General features: G+C 41.3%; 1 protein-coding gene across 1 annotated transcript; it reads left to right on the plus strand.

Annotated features, from left to right (window-relative positions):
- Positions 1-1,711: 1,711 nt before the first annotated feature.
- aifm3 (AIF family member 3) lies at positions 1,712-16,619 on the plus strand (the record flags this gene model as incomplete). The annotated part of the gene is made up of 19 exons (XM_083913152.1): positions 1,712-1,742; positions 6,059-6,272; positions 7,203-7,312; positions 8,810-8,919; positions 9,023-9,067; positions 9,159-9,261; positions 9,588-9,694; positions 10,027-10,113; positions 10,228-10,319; positions 10,410-10,540; positions 12,604-12,719; positions 12,882-12,953; positions 13,850-13,913; positions 14,062-14,138; positions 14,706-14,823; positions 14,910-15,008; positions 15,203-15,278; positions 15,437-15,541; positions 16,577-16,619. The coding sequence occupies 19 exons, from the start codon at positions 1,712-1,714 to the stop codon at positions 16,617-16,619; spliced, it is 1,800 nt and encodes a 599-aa protein (XP_083769278.1).
- Between the last annotated feature and the right edge of the window lie 621 nt (positions 16,620-17,240).

The raw sequence follows: 17,240 nt of genomic DNA on the forward strand, positions 1-17,240 counted from the left end.
CCAACAGCGAGAGAGAGCGGGATCTGCGTCATATGTTGTGAGGACCAAATCTGCTTAACCTACTTTACTTTTGCACAAAATATCTTGCTGCTTGCTGGAACTTCATGGTGGCAGCTCTTTGCGATCCAAGTTGCTGTTTGTTTAATTTTCAGTGGTGACAAATTATTAAAGTGGCAACACGTGAGAGTGAAGTCTTGTCTCTTTGTGAATGGATTTGACATGTCGCTCTCTGTATTTAGTGAAAATCACCACATCAAAGGCTCTGCTGTGTTAACACGGCTGTTGACTGAATGCAGGACTGAGTGCAGATATTTGGATTCATAGTGCAGGAATACAGACCAAAAAGACAGTCTGACATGATATTAGAGCCAAAAAACTTCATTGGCTGGTTTCAGGTGGAGTTAGTTTTAACTACTTCAGATGCAGTCAGTTTAGTCCAGTGTCCTCGTGAGATGATTTTTTTTAAAAACATAGACCACTGAAATATCACAAGGGGCCCCAGCTACACAACAACGCAACTACCAACTACACATTTTGTTAGAGATCACAGGCCAAAAAAGAATCACCTATTTAATTGAAATTCTACTATAACTATAGCTGTCAAATAAATGTAGTTGTGTGTAAAATGTTCAATGTATTAAAAGTAGCTTAAACTGCAAACAAATAACTTCAACAACTCAATCTTAGCTGCACAGTTGTGGCCAGTCAGAGATCTTTCGTGTCTCATTTGTTCTCGCAGTGCTCCATTCAACACTTCAAAGTTGTTTTTCTGAAGTTCAAGGACATTAAGATGTGCTCAGAATATCAAACAGTCCTTTTGGTTGTACCTCAAAAGGATAATTTGGTGATGGATTGCATGTTGAGCGATGCACCTGCCATCCGCTCAGATTCATAGCAGCCAACGCTCTGTGAGTAACTTAACTACTGTATGTGCGGGTGAAATACCAGAGCTGGCAGAAATGTGAGGGCAACGGGGCAACAAAACAAGGGGGATTTTGAAACTCAAGGGGCCCCTGCTTCCCTTTAAAGCGCAGTGTGACGAGAAAGTTAATAGGTGTCGGAGTGCTGTTAATATTTAACGGTTCCACATGCAATATGCATGAACAAAGGTAACAATGTGTGTGGAAATGTTCCTAATTAACACAATGGCTTACGTTTTACAAGCACTAACATGTTACATAGACACAAACACAGAAAATGACCTGGCACTCTAATACGGACTCTTCCAGACTCTTCAGAGCAACATCAGACATAAGTAACACAAACACGGTCAGGGTCTATGACTGATTAGAAGACCTGGCACCATCAGGGAAGCACGGAGACAAATGTTTTTGTCAATCGCAAAGACAGACTTGTAAATGAGAAGTTAAAACTTGAAGCTGAAAGCAGTCAAAAAGCAGACAATTCAGCAGAAAAATAAACATATAAAACCCCATATAACACCATATCTTTTCTTCTCATGTCAACCAGCGAGACACAGATCTGTCTGGTGTGTTCTGTTGACGATGTCTTTATCTCTGTCCATGTAGATTATGTGGAGGAGCTGACGTGTGCGATGGCCAGCGTTGACTTGCAGGTTCTCATGCGCACAGCTCTGTGTTATCGTTACCTACCTACCAAGCAGCCAAGCCCCAGGATCTGACCGCAACCACCCCTCCCTCCTCCCCCCCTCCCTCCCTCTCCCTGGGAGTCCCTCAATCCTGGGCGCACCATGGGAGGATGCTTCTCCAAACCCAAACCAGGTAACCAACATGTTTCAATATTTCAATAACAAGCAGACAAGCAAACAAGCATAATAACAGCTTGTGTGGGTGAGGAAGAAGAGATGTTTCTATTTAAAATAACAAGAATATCAGAAATACAACAAATTATAAATGTTAAATCAAGTCCAAAATGCATTGAAACACCTCCATGGTAGTTTGTTTGTGCTGTTGTTTATATTTCGATTGAATAATATTGTAAGGTGTTGTTTTGTCCACCAGTGTAGCTGATATCCTGCTTTTAGTATTTCCAGTATAGAGCTGTGGGATGTGGTTAAAATGTATCTCGTATTAATGATATTTCAACTCATTGATGTGGAAATGTCAGTAAAATCACTTAGATACCAAGATGCTATGATCAAAGTGACGTTCGAAGCAAGAACTGTTGCATTACATGAGACCAAAGTCTTTGTATTTTGCATTAACTAATTTTATTAACCTTCCTTTTTTTTCTTCATTTGAACAACAGACGTGTGTAGATTATTAACATGATACTCTCAGCTGCTGGAAGTTAGCTTGAAAAAGGGAGGGAACTGGCTGCATCTGTAACATCATATTATGGTATTATTATTATAGTAAAGACCCAAGAATATTGAATTATAGTCCAGCCCAAATTTTCTGTCTTGTGTGTTGGTGGATTAGTATTCTTTAAGTTAAATTCTGATGAGTATTTAATGAAATAGAGAATGCCGAGAGAGAAAAAAGTGGCTTCTCTTACAAATATTTTCAACTGTAAATGTATTTTAAAGAAAGGTTTCATAATGTGGCAGTCAAGTTGTAAAGATGAAGTTCAGGAAAAAATAGTTATAACACAGTGATAATCGTCAAATCCACTGAGTTCATGCAGGGTATCATTACAATGTCAGCGAATCTAGCTGCAGACACACGTTTGGATATTGTACTGTTTCCAGAGAGCCCAGTTGTTTTTTAAAGATATATTTAGGTTTGCTCTGTTTGAAAGCTACCTACCGCCTCCAACTTCTGTTATACGTGTCATCTCATCTCCAGCCTCCTCTGTTTGCACTGTAGTGTTTCTGTGTGGGAGGATTTTTAATGCTCTTCGTGGCATCTTTGGTCAAGAGGATTACATACGGAGGCATGAATATGAAAATACGACACTGTGTGTGTGTGTGTGTGTGTGTGTGTGTGTGTGTGTGTGTGTGTGTGTGTGTGTGTGTGTGTGTGTGTGTGTGTGCATGTGTGTGTATGTGTGTGTGTGTGTGTTAGCATGAGTTGGAGATTATCATGCTTAATTGCAAGTGATTTCCATCTCAGTCAATGTGCAATACTTATATTTCCTGTGTGCCATGGTGTAAATTTAAAAATATTGTATGTATTTTTCCTATGGCTCTTGTATTTTATATTTCCCTGTGTTTATATTGTTCATATTTTTATATTGCTTGTCACAATTTATTGTTTCTTATTAATTGTCTGCCATCCACTTGGCTGCTGCAAGGAAATTTCCCTTTTGAAGAAGAAGAAGAATTACTTTATTTTTATCCCACACAGGGAAATTCAATTTTCACTCTTATTATCATACATGTTACACACACAAGCCCGAAATACACACATGCACAACCAGGACCTATACATGCAATTGAGGAGAGATGTTAGAGCGAGGGGGCTGCCAGTGACCAGCGCCCCGAGCAGTTGGGGGTTCGGTGCCTTGCTCAACAGCACCTCGGCAGTGCCCAGGAGATGAACTGGCACCTCTCCAGCCACCAGTCCACGCTCCATACATGGTCCACACAGGGACATGAACCAGCAACTCTACGGTTCCCAGCCAAGTCACCTATGGACTGAGCTACTACTGTGGGACTAATAAAGGAATATCTTATCTTATCTTAACCTACTTTCCATGCAGATGTATGGAGACACAAAGGCTTTGAGATCAAGTCACCTGTTCAATCATGAGGTGGAGTGAGAACGATGAGGGACTACTTATCTGCTGCTTCAGACTTCAATTAGTCTCCTGAATACTAACAATCGATAACAAATTAAACTTAACAGAAATATCATATTTAAATATCTTTCACACAGGAGGAAAGGTTTTAGAGAGTTCTACTTATTGGCTTTATACCGTATATTTCTGGGTGCAATGGCATGTTCTCTAGAGAACATCATTTCTAAAGCAGCTGCTATCCGTAGAACATAGACAGGTTTGACTAATAAAAAAAGTAAATAAAACATTAAATCAAACCTCATGAATAAAGGCTATAAGGCTATCTCTGAGGGTCAGATCAGAGATCAGTAACAGAGTTACAGAAGTGAAGCAGAACACATGAATGTTAGAGGTTTTCGGGTTAAAATCTGTTTCAATATATTTTAAGTCCCATAAGATTAATATGTTTATGTGAAATAGACTGCACTTATACAGCAACTTTCTACTTTACTGGACAAAGCACTTTACAGTTTGCCTCTCATTCACACACGTTCGATCGTGGCGAGAGCAACTTGGGGTTCTGTGTCTTGCTCAAGAACACTTTGACACAACCCAGCTCTACCTCCACAGAGATTCACTGCTTAATACTAGAACTATGTTAATGAACTAACTATCCGGCTAAAAAATGTTCCTCCAATGACCACGACAAGAATGTTCCTGGATCCAGGGCTGAAGTCACTTATACATACAATAAAAAAACAATAAAAGCGTTAGATTAATAAAATATCATATATTTAACTCTGCAGAGAGAATATAAAAGTAGCCTATTATGAGATCTAAAATTGAATTAAAAGAAGTGTGTGAAGTTTAAATGATAACTGAGTATAATTTGGGGAGAGGGTGTGTAATTTGGTACCATGACAGGATGTACGAGGGAGGGGGAGCTTTTATACATGGCTCATTGCCCTCCTCATTTGCATAAAGAAACAGACATTTTATGGAGACTGTGAAACCACAGTGAAGGATGCAAAAGCCCTGTGCTCACTCACAGCTAAATAAATGTCTGTGTTAAAGCTAGAAACACCGAAAAGATCAAAATAAAAGCACTGTAGAAGTATTTTGGTACATGTTCTTTAAGTTTTTTACTGATGAAATGAAGCATCAGTTTGGTGATGTCCCATTTAGCAGCAGATATTTCAGCATCATCTAGAGATCCTCGTCCGCTGTGGAAAGCTTTCTTTTTCTTTTCTCCTGCAATTGCGCTCACTATTATGATTTTCCATTGATTTTAATTAAGACTTGCTCAGCAGGAGAAAATTCCAGCCAGATTACTGTGTAAGAACCGGATGATCAGCACATTTTTCCAGCCGAACAGATAAAGCCTGCTGCAGTGAAAAAAGGAGTTACACAACCGTTTCTTAATGCTCAGAAATATAAACCTAACAGCAACGCATCAGATGCCCTCAAAGAAAACTCAATATCTCCCAATTCATTTACTCCACTCTGTTATAATCTGATTTCCTTAAGCAGCTAAATTAAAAATGTATCCAGGTTTTTTTGTGTTTATGTCAGTTTCCTTTATAGAAATCTCATAACTAAGGCATCCTGTCCAAATCTATACTTTTATCTCATTATGTGAATATTTAATTGAATGTGTCTTTTGTTTTTAATTTAGATCCCACTCTGCCATACATCTGTCTACATGTTATCTTGTTGTGTTTGTCCATATGTGTATTATCTGTCGGCACGCTGCCCATAAACAGTATGGTGAAGTGGAAAAGAATGTCATCTTGTGGACAATTAAGTCTATAGTCTATTTAGTTTTATTTATCTAAATGTTGGGCCAACCATCTCGTTAATCACACCATATCTCCGGTAAATCTGGTATGAATAGCAACAGTATAAAAGTTTCTGACTGCTCTGCATAGGAGCGTTTTGGTGCTTTGAGTGATTTCCTGCTGTTTAGAAGACAAAGTGTGATGCATTTTGATAGTAATTAGAAAATCTGGATTTCTATTGACTGTTGAACAGTTGAATGGTGCCTGTGGTTAGGTAGAAAGGACAAGAAAAGAAGACAACTTTGGGCTTTCACTCGTCTCCCTTCACCTGCTTCCTGCTTTCATTTGTTTCATTTGTTGAGATGTCAGACTCAATTTGTCCCAAAGTTGTAGACGTCTCTCCCAGCTGAAAGGCAAATTACTCCTCCAAAGCGATGGTGAAGGGTAGTAATACAATAACAGAGGGCGGTTATCAGGAATAATAGAGCAATCCACGGGTGAAAGTCTGTTAGTATTACTTAAATAAATGTGTATTTAAAGCTGCACAGCATCAGTTTACTGCAATCGTGATTGCGCTGCATGTGTTCAGTCTTGCATCTTCAGACACTTTCTAAGTCAGACATGTTTGTGTTGTGCAGTTGAAGTTAAAGTGGAACTCTCTCTCCTGGAAAAAGAAAAAGAGGTGGACGGCCTTTCACCTAATGGCAAAGCGAGTCCCTTTGCTGACTGCAGACCTAACGGGGCCCTGGGACATGGCTCCGATGATGACTCCACCCCGCTCCCCCTCTATCACAAACCACGGGACTATGTGGAGGCCTCCGTATGTCATGTTAAAGATCTGGAAAACGGACAGTAAGAAAATGAAAAATGCAACTTTTGTTTTCTCTTTACACCCACAATGTACACATATACTCATAAACATGTATGTGGAGGTAAGTAGTGGAGCTTTTTGAATATTTTCATCCGACCAAATCTGCAGTAAACACTCCACCTCCGCATCACACCAACGTGAACCTTTCACCGCCATTGTTTTAAATGTCCGCGCATGGTCTGTCCTTCGTTTTTCTATGTCCAAACCGGCGCACTTAAAATGACGTCAGAACCGCCGTAGGCCTCGTGCTCGTGCTTGTACACGTGTGCACGCTCGTGCTCGTACATGTGTAAAACGTGCTTTACAAAAGCCCACCTCTCCCAAACGGATCATGGCCGGCAAGCGTACAGCGCCTAGACGCGGTACAGTTGCAGAGACGGCGGGTGCAGACGGGTGCAGGCGGGTGCAGAGACGGCGAGAATGCAGATGTGGAAGACCCGGAAAGGCTGCCCAATCAGAGCAGACTGGGCTTTTTCAGGAGGGGTCTTAAAGAGAGTTGCTAAAACGGAGTGTTTCAGACAGAGGGTGAATACAGGTATATTTAGACAGACACTATGAGAAATGTAAGTGTTTTTTAAAACATTAAAGCTTAATCATGTTCAAAGAGAAACATAAAAAGCAAGAATTAACCTGAAAATTAGCATAATATGTACCCTTCAATGACTAAATGAACCTCCTTTGGCGTTCATCCAAAGTGAACTGTTCCTTTAATTAATTTGGCTCATTGTTCCTTCCAGAGTGTAGCTTAGATAGATATTGTAGCTGTAGTCCTGATGCATCCTTGCAGTGTTGTCACAGTGACGTTTTTCTACCAAGTCGTTTCACCTGCCAAAATTGTCTTTGTGTGTTTTGTTGGAAGAATTTAATCCTGAAACAGGGAATAAAACGTGTTTTTTTTGTGTGTGTGACAGGATGCGAGAGGTTGACTTGGGAAGTGGAAGAGCTTTGCTGATCAAAGAACATGGGGAGTTCTCCGCCATGGCCCACAAGTGTCCACACTACGGAGCACCTCTGGTCAAAGGTGAGTAATACATCTTCAGGTATTATGGTATTGTAACCATAGATTGTATAAAAAATGGACGTAGCATACCCGTCGGGGTTCGTTCTCTCAACTTGATCCAGTCGTACTCGCCTCTGGGAGTCGCCATCTTGTCAGATTTTGACTCCGCCTCATTTCCTCTGACCAAAAAAGAGCATTGATGTGACAATGTTGAGATTCTTTTTTTTTTTTATTTCACGTGTCTCTAGCGAAGATTACACCGGCTCCGGGAGTCAAGTGCAGGCTGCCAGCGTTTATGATCTATGATTTAAACTGATATTCAACACAGTACCATGCCCATAGACTGTAAAACACCAACCCTCACGGCCCGAATCCTCCCGCTGCTCCAGATTAGCATCTAGTGTATGTGTCATAGATGGTACGCTGAATTAGCATTAGCATAATAGAGCTAACACGTTGTGTTCCTAAACCATCTGTTGGTACAGTCGATCGAAGAGCAAACCATCTTGTCACTTATGGAAACACGACCACAGGAACAACCTCAGTCCAGGTCAAGATGACGGAGTTAGCATGCTAATCATGACAACTAACCTCAGAGGAGAAGTGAGGGCCAGCAGCTAGCTGTCACTCAATAGGCCACGCCCCTAATTATTCATAAACTTTAACCTCTAAGAAAATAAAAAATAGCCTGGTACAAAAAAATCCGCCCCCCGAAGTTTTGTTGTGGAAGAATCTGGTCAATAAGGATCAAACAAAACAGGATCAGCTTTACTCCGTGGTTTATTGTCAAAGTATTTCTCCGGAGAAAAATGTTCACTCCAGCTGCTTCATGCACAAGGCTAAGAATCAGAAGGAGAGACCCCGAACCCTTACACTGATTCTCCTTTTAAGGAGGAGACAAAACCCAGATAAGGTCGAAAGACAAGATCTCAGCTGGATGATGTTTTCAGAAAGGAACAGAGCACTTTCCAGACTCATCATTCTTCACCAACACACATGCAAGCAATAATGATTTGTCATCTCCTATCTATACAGAACAAGATGCATGGGCCACACAATGCCTCTGTCTCTTCTGGAGTTATCGCATGTCGTGCTGTAGTCACACTCATTATCATTCAGTGATGTACAAGCAGGACAATCATTTCAGGTTGTGGGATGAGGTAACAGATAGCAGGCTGTGTTATACAGTTTCACACAGAAAATGCAGGATTCATGGTTGGCCTAATAAAGGTTACGACTTATAAATTACAAGTATCCAAAATTCCCCAGACAGTGTTGTCATGGAGATATGACCTAACCGTACAGACTAGAATGTTTTTTTGTACCAGGCCTTAAATAGGTTTAATTATTGCCTGTTTAACTTGGGGGTCAATGAGAAACTGCTCTATTGTGCAAACTACTCCTAGTGGACACTCAGAGAACTACAGTTTTTGGCACTTCCTTATTGGATCAACCAGGAAGTCCCTGTGGTGAGGGCTGGACAATAAAATGTCAATTTGTCATTTTCTGTCCTTCCAGGTGTGTTGTCAAAAGGACATGTGCGCTGTCCTTGGCACGGTGCTTGTTTCAACATTGCAACAGGAGACCTCGAGGACTTCCCTGGGCTGGACAGCTTGCCAATCTTCCAGGTGACCTTCCCCACTGGTGCTGTCTCTTAACACATTCCCTGCCTTATCATGTCTCTAAGCACCATCAAAAAGTGTACACATCGCTCATGTCTGTTTGCTCCAGGTCAGAGTTGAAAAGGACAAGGTGATCATTCGTGCAAACAAGCAGGTAACAAGAGAAAGAATGTAGAGGATTTATGCAAGAAAATAAACTGACCACCTGATTGAGCTGAGATCTTTTCTCTTTTAAACATTTCTAGGCCCTGCAGTCACAGAAAAGGTCAAAGCCCATGGCCCGATGCGCAGCAGTCATTAACTCCAGCACTGGCTTCAGCCATGTTCTTATCATCGGCTCAGGTCAGTGTATTTATGTCCCTCGAACAACAAGAATACAGCTTATTCAACTCAGAGCTATGATCGGCCTGACATGAACCTGAATAGTTTCTGTCCAAACCTGACCTGAGTCTGAACCAGAGCAGCTGTTTTGGGCCTGAGCCCGATTAAAAAACAGAATTTCAACTGCTCTTTCATCTATTCATGTAAGTTGACCCGTCTGGTCGGCCCCAATCAGGTTCGGGCAGAGAATCAAAGCTCTAGTTTGACTCTTATTAGAAGCATCTCCCTCCATTGTTTATATATTAGGTAAATATTATTCTCCTGTTTTATGGTGAACTAATCCACAGGTCCAGCAGGTCTGGTGTGTGCAGAGACACTGAGGCAGGAGGGCTTCACCGACCGCATTGTCATGTGCACCATGGACAGACATCCTCCATATGACAGGCCTAAACTGAGTAAGGTTTGTACACAGACCCTAAACAGATAAACTAAGACAGAACTGAACGTTGCCAAGAAGTTACGTAACACACTGCAGGGGTGCTGAAATAGGAGCTCTTTGAGGAACAGCTACACTTCAGAGCAACAAACACTTAAAGGAAGTTGACTTGATGTCGTCGGTGCCGAAGTAAAAAGACATAACTAAATAAAAAATGATGTGACTTTCCATAGCCATGAAATGCTTTTTAATCAGCTGCTTACAGTTTATGGATTGCTTTTGGATTCAGGGATTTTTGTTTAATTTATTGTGATTATTTTTATTGATGCACTCAGCACTAACCTGCTGACCCTTAGTCCTTAGACAGCACAGCGGAGCAGCTGAGATTGCGCTCTGTGGACTTCCTACGGGAACATGACATTGAACTGCTCACAGAAAAAGAGGTGAGAGTTGGTGACTTGAGATCAGTCAATGAATGAATTAGATCTAGATCAATCTTTGGCAATTACCATAAAACTCCAGTGCATAAACCTGTATGATCCTGTCGTGTGCTTTAGGCTGTGGCGATAGATGTGAAAACGCGATCTGTGACCTTTGAAGATGGCTTGAGGATGGAGTATAGGAAACTCTTTATTGCTACAGGAAGCAAGTAAGGAAAATACTTTTATTTCTCACGATAACTAAGCAGCTGAGACTGACTAGAAGTGACATCACATTGCTTTCACTTCCTACTTGAAAGTCCCAAACCAATGATCTACAAAGGCAAGGATGTCAGGAACGTGTTTCACCTCAGGACGCCCGAGGACGCCAACAGCATAGCGAGGCTGGCCAACAACAAGAATGCTGTGATTGTGGGGACATCATTTGTTGGTGAGTAAAAGGAACCTTTATAAACACATTCTTCTCCTTTGTGCTGTTTAAAGGACCTGTACTCAACATTCAGATCATCAATATGATATTTTGAAAGCCGGCCCTGCTGTGCATGCATTTTAGTGTATGTGGCCGTGAAAAAATGTCGGTATTTCACGAACTGAAGAACGGTCTGTGAGCTGCGTGGAGGCAATCCAAGCTTACTTTTTGCAGTATTCAAGTATAGCTCTTTTAAGATAAGGGAAACAAAAGGGAAAAAAAACTAGAAAGTGAGTAAGTAAAGTGTCACCATGAAATCTGGGCTCGTATTTATAAAACCTACTCAAGACTTACTTAAGGGTCTGGACGTTGTTGGGCTGTCTTGGCTGACACATCTCTTCAGTGTCTCATGGAGATCGAGGACAGTGCCTGACGAGTGGCAGTCCAGTGTGGTGGTTCCCATTTTAAGAAAAGGGGGGGACTGAAAGGAGTTCTCCAATGATCGCGGTATCACTCTGCTCAGCCTCCCAGGGAAAGTTTATAGCATGGTGCTGGAAAGGAGGCTCCGACCAATCATCAAACCTCTGATCCAGGAGGAGCAATGCGGACGATGTCCTGGCTGTGGAACAATGGACCACCTCTGTAGCAGCAGGGCTTCTGGGAGGGGTCTTGGGAGTTTTCCCATCCAGTCTACATGTGCTTTGTGGACCTGGAGACGGCTTACAACCTTGTCCCCCAGGGAGTTCTGTAGGGGGTACAGCGGGAATATGGGGTACCGGGGTCTTTGCTACATGCCATCCGGTCCTTGTATAACCAAAGTGAGAGCTGTGTTCTTATACTCTGCACAAAGTCAAGCATGTTCGCTGTGGGTCTTGGCCTCCGCCAGGGTTGTCCCTTGTCACCTGTTCTGTTTATGATTTTACTGGACATGATCTCAATGCGCAGCCAGGAGGAGAGTGTTTGGGAACCTCATAATGTGTCCCTGCTCTTTGCAGACGATGTGGGTCTGTTGGGTTCATCGGAATGTGACCTCCAGCATGCACTGGGGCAGTTTTCAGCCGGGTTTTTGTGAGTGAGTACCTCAAAGTCTGAGGACATGGTTCACTGCTGGAAAATGGGAGTTGGGAGTGAGCTACGGCCCTAAGCAAAGCAGTTGAAGTATCTTGGGTACTTGCTCTTGAGTGAGGGTAAAATGTGAGATGGACAGGCAGTGTGGTACGTCATCAGCATTAATGCAGGCATCATACTGGATCGCTTTGGTGAAAAGAGCACTGTTCTGAAAAGGAATATGAGGAGCTCTGACATCTGGAGGGAGCTCAAAGTAGAGCTGCTGCTCCTTTACGTCAAAAGGGGCCAGTTGAGACGGTTCAGGCATCTGATCAGGATGCCTCCTGGGCGCCTCCCGTTAGAGGTTTCCCAGGCGGGTCCAACGGGGAGAAGGCCCTGGGGTTGACCCAGAACACACTGGAGACATAATTCATTTTATCTGGCCTGTGAACGCCTTGGGGTCCCCCGGGAGGAGCTGGCAGGCATTGCTGAGGAGAGGAGCATCTGGAGTACTCTGCTGAGCCTGCTGCCCCCATCATCCAGCAATTTTGGATTCACAACCAATCAGAGACAAGGATTTACCCTAAATCTGCTCCATTGTTTTAAACAACCCCTTACGTTTGACTAATCTATATCCAGCATGTATGAATATAGAGATAAAAGGAAAGTTGTCTGAAATGAAAATGAAAATAAAACCAAAGTGGAAAGAGGATATAAATTAAAGGAGGAACAACAGATAAACCATCTTGTACGCTCAGTCATTTTAAGTAATAAGACATTTGTTGGATAGAATAGAAATACTTTGTCTATTTTTTTTTTGCAGAAATGTGCAAAATCTGCTATAAAAGGGTTACATTAAAACACATCATATCACATCCAGACAGGACACACAGAACACAACACAGAACACAACAGAATTTTAATCAAGGGGCATATACTAACGACACTTATTTATTCATGTTTTTACTCTTACTGTAACATTTTGCATTGATTACTACATATATGAAATGTTTACTATTTATCTGTTGTTCTGGCAGGTATGGAGGTGGCTGCAGCTCTAACTGATAAGGCCCACTCAGTCTCTGTCATCGGGATCGAGACGGTCCCCTTTAAGCAAGCTCTCGGGGAGAAAGTAGGAAAAGTCATAATGAAGGTAGGGAATCAACAGGAAACACCTCCAGAATACTATCATCGTTACTCTCTAGGGGAAGGGAAACAATACCACTAGTTAAAATGCAGATCAGATGTTTCGGCTACTTAAGTAACCACAAGGCCCAATGGTTACTGTGTTTGTGGTGCGTTGTGTCCTCTGCAGCTGTTCGAGGTAAACAGGGTGAAGTTCTACATGCTGAACGAGGTGTCAGAGATGATTGGCCATCATGGACAGGTATTCAGAAAGTGAGAGAAACAGCATGACATGATGCTCCAACCCATGATGAAGATGAGTCGGATAAGAAACGCCTGAATATTAGCCAACATGAAATTACTGTGTAAACTTTAAAGGTCCCTTGTAAAATGTGAGATTTCTGTGTCTTATTTATTATTATAACACAGTTTGAGGGGATATATAAATATTTTGAAAGTAGAGCCCATATTCAGAAACTGTGACTTTAAACAAGCCATCAGGACTTCAGTACTGTTGTGATGTCACAGATTTGTAGGACCTGGAAACGCTGACCATTCAGAGCAGAATGAGATTTTCAGGAGGGGGTCTTAAAGAGACAAGCGCTAAAACTGAGCGTTTCAGACAGAGGGTATTATAAAAATAATGTGTTTTTTTGAACATTAAAGCATCTAAACATGTTCTAGTAGAATCCCCAAAATACAACTTGAAGATGAAATTAGCATATGTTCCCTTAAAAGGCCTAAAAATGTGGTGCAAAAGTGTTTCTCTAAACGAGCAACTAAACTTACATTTATAAAAGAAGCCATCCATTGTTTACTAAGAGTTTAACAAAGAAAGGACTTCTTCATCAGGAGTGTCGACAAACAGCCCCACACATTAGTCGGATGTTGATTTAAACAAAAAAAAAAATAACTCCCTTTTACTGTATCTTGCACTAAACACTCAGTAGTTTCCTCAGTGAGCTGTAGATTAAGAATAAGAAGCTCAAATGCTGGCAGAACGTTGTGTATGTAAGACACCAGCACTCAAAGTAAGAGGTGGTCAGAAAAAGGGTTTTAGGGTTTTAAGAGTAATATCATGAATCCAAGTGTGAAAGCTGTTAACATGTTGCATATTCAGTAGATGGTGTGGACATTTTATTTGTCATGTTCACACAGCTGAAAGAGGTGGTACTGAAGAGTGGAAAAGTCCTGCGGGCAGACGTGTGCGTCATCGGAGCAGGTGATGTCAAAGATTATGCAAAATGTACCTTCTTTTAAATCTGTCCTCGTCGTCTGCAGTGACTTGTAACCACAGCAAATAATGAAACTCCCTTTTGATGAACAGCAGCAGCTCCATATTTAGCTTGTTTTTCTCTCATGTGTCTCAGGAAGTATTCCTGCAACAGGCTTCCTGAAACAGAGTGGCATCCACATGGACTCAAGGGGCTTCATCACTGTCAACAAGGTATTTTGCAAAAAAGTATGAAGCCTGAGTGAAAGTGTTTTTTCCCGTGTTGTTTATTAAAGCTGCAGTCGTCAACATTTTTTTGATCATATTTACTGAAAGTGACACTATGCTCCGATAGAACAACATAAATCATCAGGTTTTAGAAAAAAATCGTGCCTCTACGTACACCTAGAGCCTGTTGTTTGTTTTGCAAAAATGGACCGGTCCCGTGTCATCTTAGCAGTGTAGGGCTGTGTGAGAGCCGAGTTCTTGCACACGCCACAGACCCCCCAGGGGTTAGGGTTAGGGTACTCGAGCCAGGCCTACGCTAAATTAAGTTAGCAATTTCTATCTTTCAGTAAGTTAGCCAGCCTACCTCCATGTAGCGTTTACTTCATGCTGTTTATCAATGAGAGAAGAGGCGGGCGCGTTAGCAGGAATCTGGTGCACGTGCACTGACAAGCACTCGATGGGAGGGAGCGGAGGAGCTCGGTGGTAGTGGGGGAGAGGCGTGAGAGTTGTAAACTCAACTCGATCTGCCAGACTTGCCGACTGCAGCTTTAACTCCTCTAAACTTTTTGCTAGATGATGCAGACGAATGCTGACGGGGTCTTTGCCGGGGGAGATGTGGTGGTGTTCCCTTTTCCGTCACGCAACAACAAGAAGGTGAACATCCCTCATTGGCAAATGGCTCATGTGCACGGTAAGTGTGTTTGTGCTGTCTTGTAATTTACTGTGATGATGATTTACGAGATTGTTAATGTTTCTTGTTTTCAACCTGACTGACAGGAAGGGTGGCAGCTCTCAGTATGATGGGCAGAGCCGCTGAGATCAAAACTGTGCCTTACTTTTGGTCAGCCATGTTTGGGAAGACCATACGCTATGCAGGTAGATATCTATCTTTAATTTCAAGAGTGTTGTTATGAAGCAGACATGCTGGAAGAGAGAGAGAGGTTAACGCATCTTGCCATCTAGCTGAGATGTTAAACTGAGAGGCTGAATTGGAATGTTTTTCTTTATGCTTTATGTATTTGTCTTGTTGACAAATACACAAATATGTGTATTATCTTCTGTTTGTTAAGGTTATGGGGACGGATTTGATGATGTCATTATACAAGGAGATCTGGATGAACTGAGATTTGTGGCGTTTTACACCAGGTATATTTTAATTTTCACAACAATCTCAAAGAAATTAATGTTGTAGAGGTAGATGACTATTTGTGTTATCTTCTTTCTGTATTTATGAGCTTATTTTAGTCCTGATGTATGTCTCCTCGTCTAGTTTCTCATTGTTTCCTCCTCTGGTCCATCTATAGGAGTGAGGAGGTAGTTGCTGTTGCCAGCATGAACTATGACCCCATTGTATCCCGAGTGGCAGAGGTCTTAGGATCCGGAAAGACGATTAAGAAACGAGATGTGGAGTAAGTCTTAAATCTGGCCCTGGTTACAATAGCTGTTATGTTCTTTAGGTTTCTCAGGTTTTACTGTGAAGAAAAACATGACAAATGTTATTATCACTCTGACTTCAATCACATGGGAAGTATTAAAACACCATGGCTTATTGAGTACTACAGAAAAGTAACACCAGTTGTTATTTTTGCTTAATTAACACAGTGACTTTATTGATTTTATGTTTTACATACAGTAATTTTGTCATGATTTTGGTGGATGTTTCCTGGGAAAAACGATGTAATTTAGTACAAATTACAGGGAAAACTGCAGACAAAGTTCTTAGACTCTATGTTAGGTGCCCACTAATTTATGGAAGCAAACAGTATAACGTCGTCATACACAGATATTTTTCAAGTGTTTATTGATGAATTTGACAACAATTGTCAAGCACTTTGTTAATAAACATTTAAAAATATCCTCACACTTACATTATAGTATGTTTAAGTGGAAACCATCGGTATAATGCTAATAAATGCTAAAATGGGAGGGAGGATTAAAATAAAGTGAATTTAAAAATGAAGTGCTTGTTCGGCAGTGAGTCACACTGTTTACTGATTAAAACAGGAAATAATTGTTATGGAGTCGTTTCTAGAATTTCAATCAAATGATCGTTTGCAGGAACATTTCAAAGTAATTCACTCGTCTGTTCCTTCATTATTACATTTGTATGTCATTAGCAAACTGGACCTGTAACAATAAGTGTTACCACACTGATATGTTGCTGTACCTCTATCACTTTATTGTTATTCCATACATTTCTGCCTGTTTTATCACTATGTTATTGGTCTGATTTGACTCTAGTGTTCCTCATGCCTCTTGTGTCTTTCATTTAATGCAAACTTAAAATTTGAAGGATGTTAGCGCGGCTTGGCAAGTACGGACAAATATGAGCTTTTTCTATTTTCCATTTCACTCATATTGAGAACAATGGACTTGCTAAATATGTATGTGCGAGTGTGTATGTATGTGTGAGTGTCTCACAGCTGTTTTTCTGGGGTTTGCAGGACTGGAGACATTTCCTGGCTGATCGATAAAGGCTCTCAATGACTTGAAGGACAGACCACTGAGAGTCCACTGGACCCTTAATATGGACACTTATGGTGCTGAGACACTGAGCAGCTATCACACACACACACACACACAGACACACAGACACGCACGCACACGCACACGCGCACACACACAGACACACACTTCCCTGAGGACGACACTAAACTTGCTTTTGTTCATGAGAGAAACTTTAACGAGCCATACACGGTCTGAATACATTGAATCGCCGTGTTGGCAGGTCGCTGTGACAACGTTGTAACATTTCACAAACAAAGCAATATTGGATTCAGCCTGTGTGCTGCTGCAAGATGTATCTACCTGTACACTTTGTTTATAAGAAGCCAGGGATGGGCATTGGCATTTTTTGTACAAATAACATTGTATATAGCTATAATCCTGAATGCACTATAACAAACAAGAACATACAATTTCAACTGAATTTTTCAAAGTTTTAAATAACAGCTTTGGTTGGATGCTCGCATGCTGTATTTTACTATAATAAGAATTAAAAATAAGTCCCTTTTAGTTTTTGACGCATCAAGAAACAAAGCTTAAAACAAACTGCGAACCCGAAAGCAGCTTTAACAGACTCACTAAAACATGTGCAGCTTTAAATTG

The sequence above is a fragment of the Echiichthys vipera genome, assembly GCF_963691815.1.
Source record: "Echiichthys vipera genome assembly, chromosome: 4".
In the NCBI taxonomy this organism is placed as follows: domain Eukaryota; kingdom Metazoa; phylum Chordata; class Actinopteri; order Perciformes; family Trachinidae; genus Echiichthys; species Echiichthys vipera.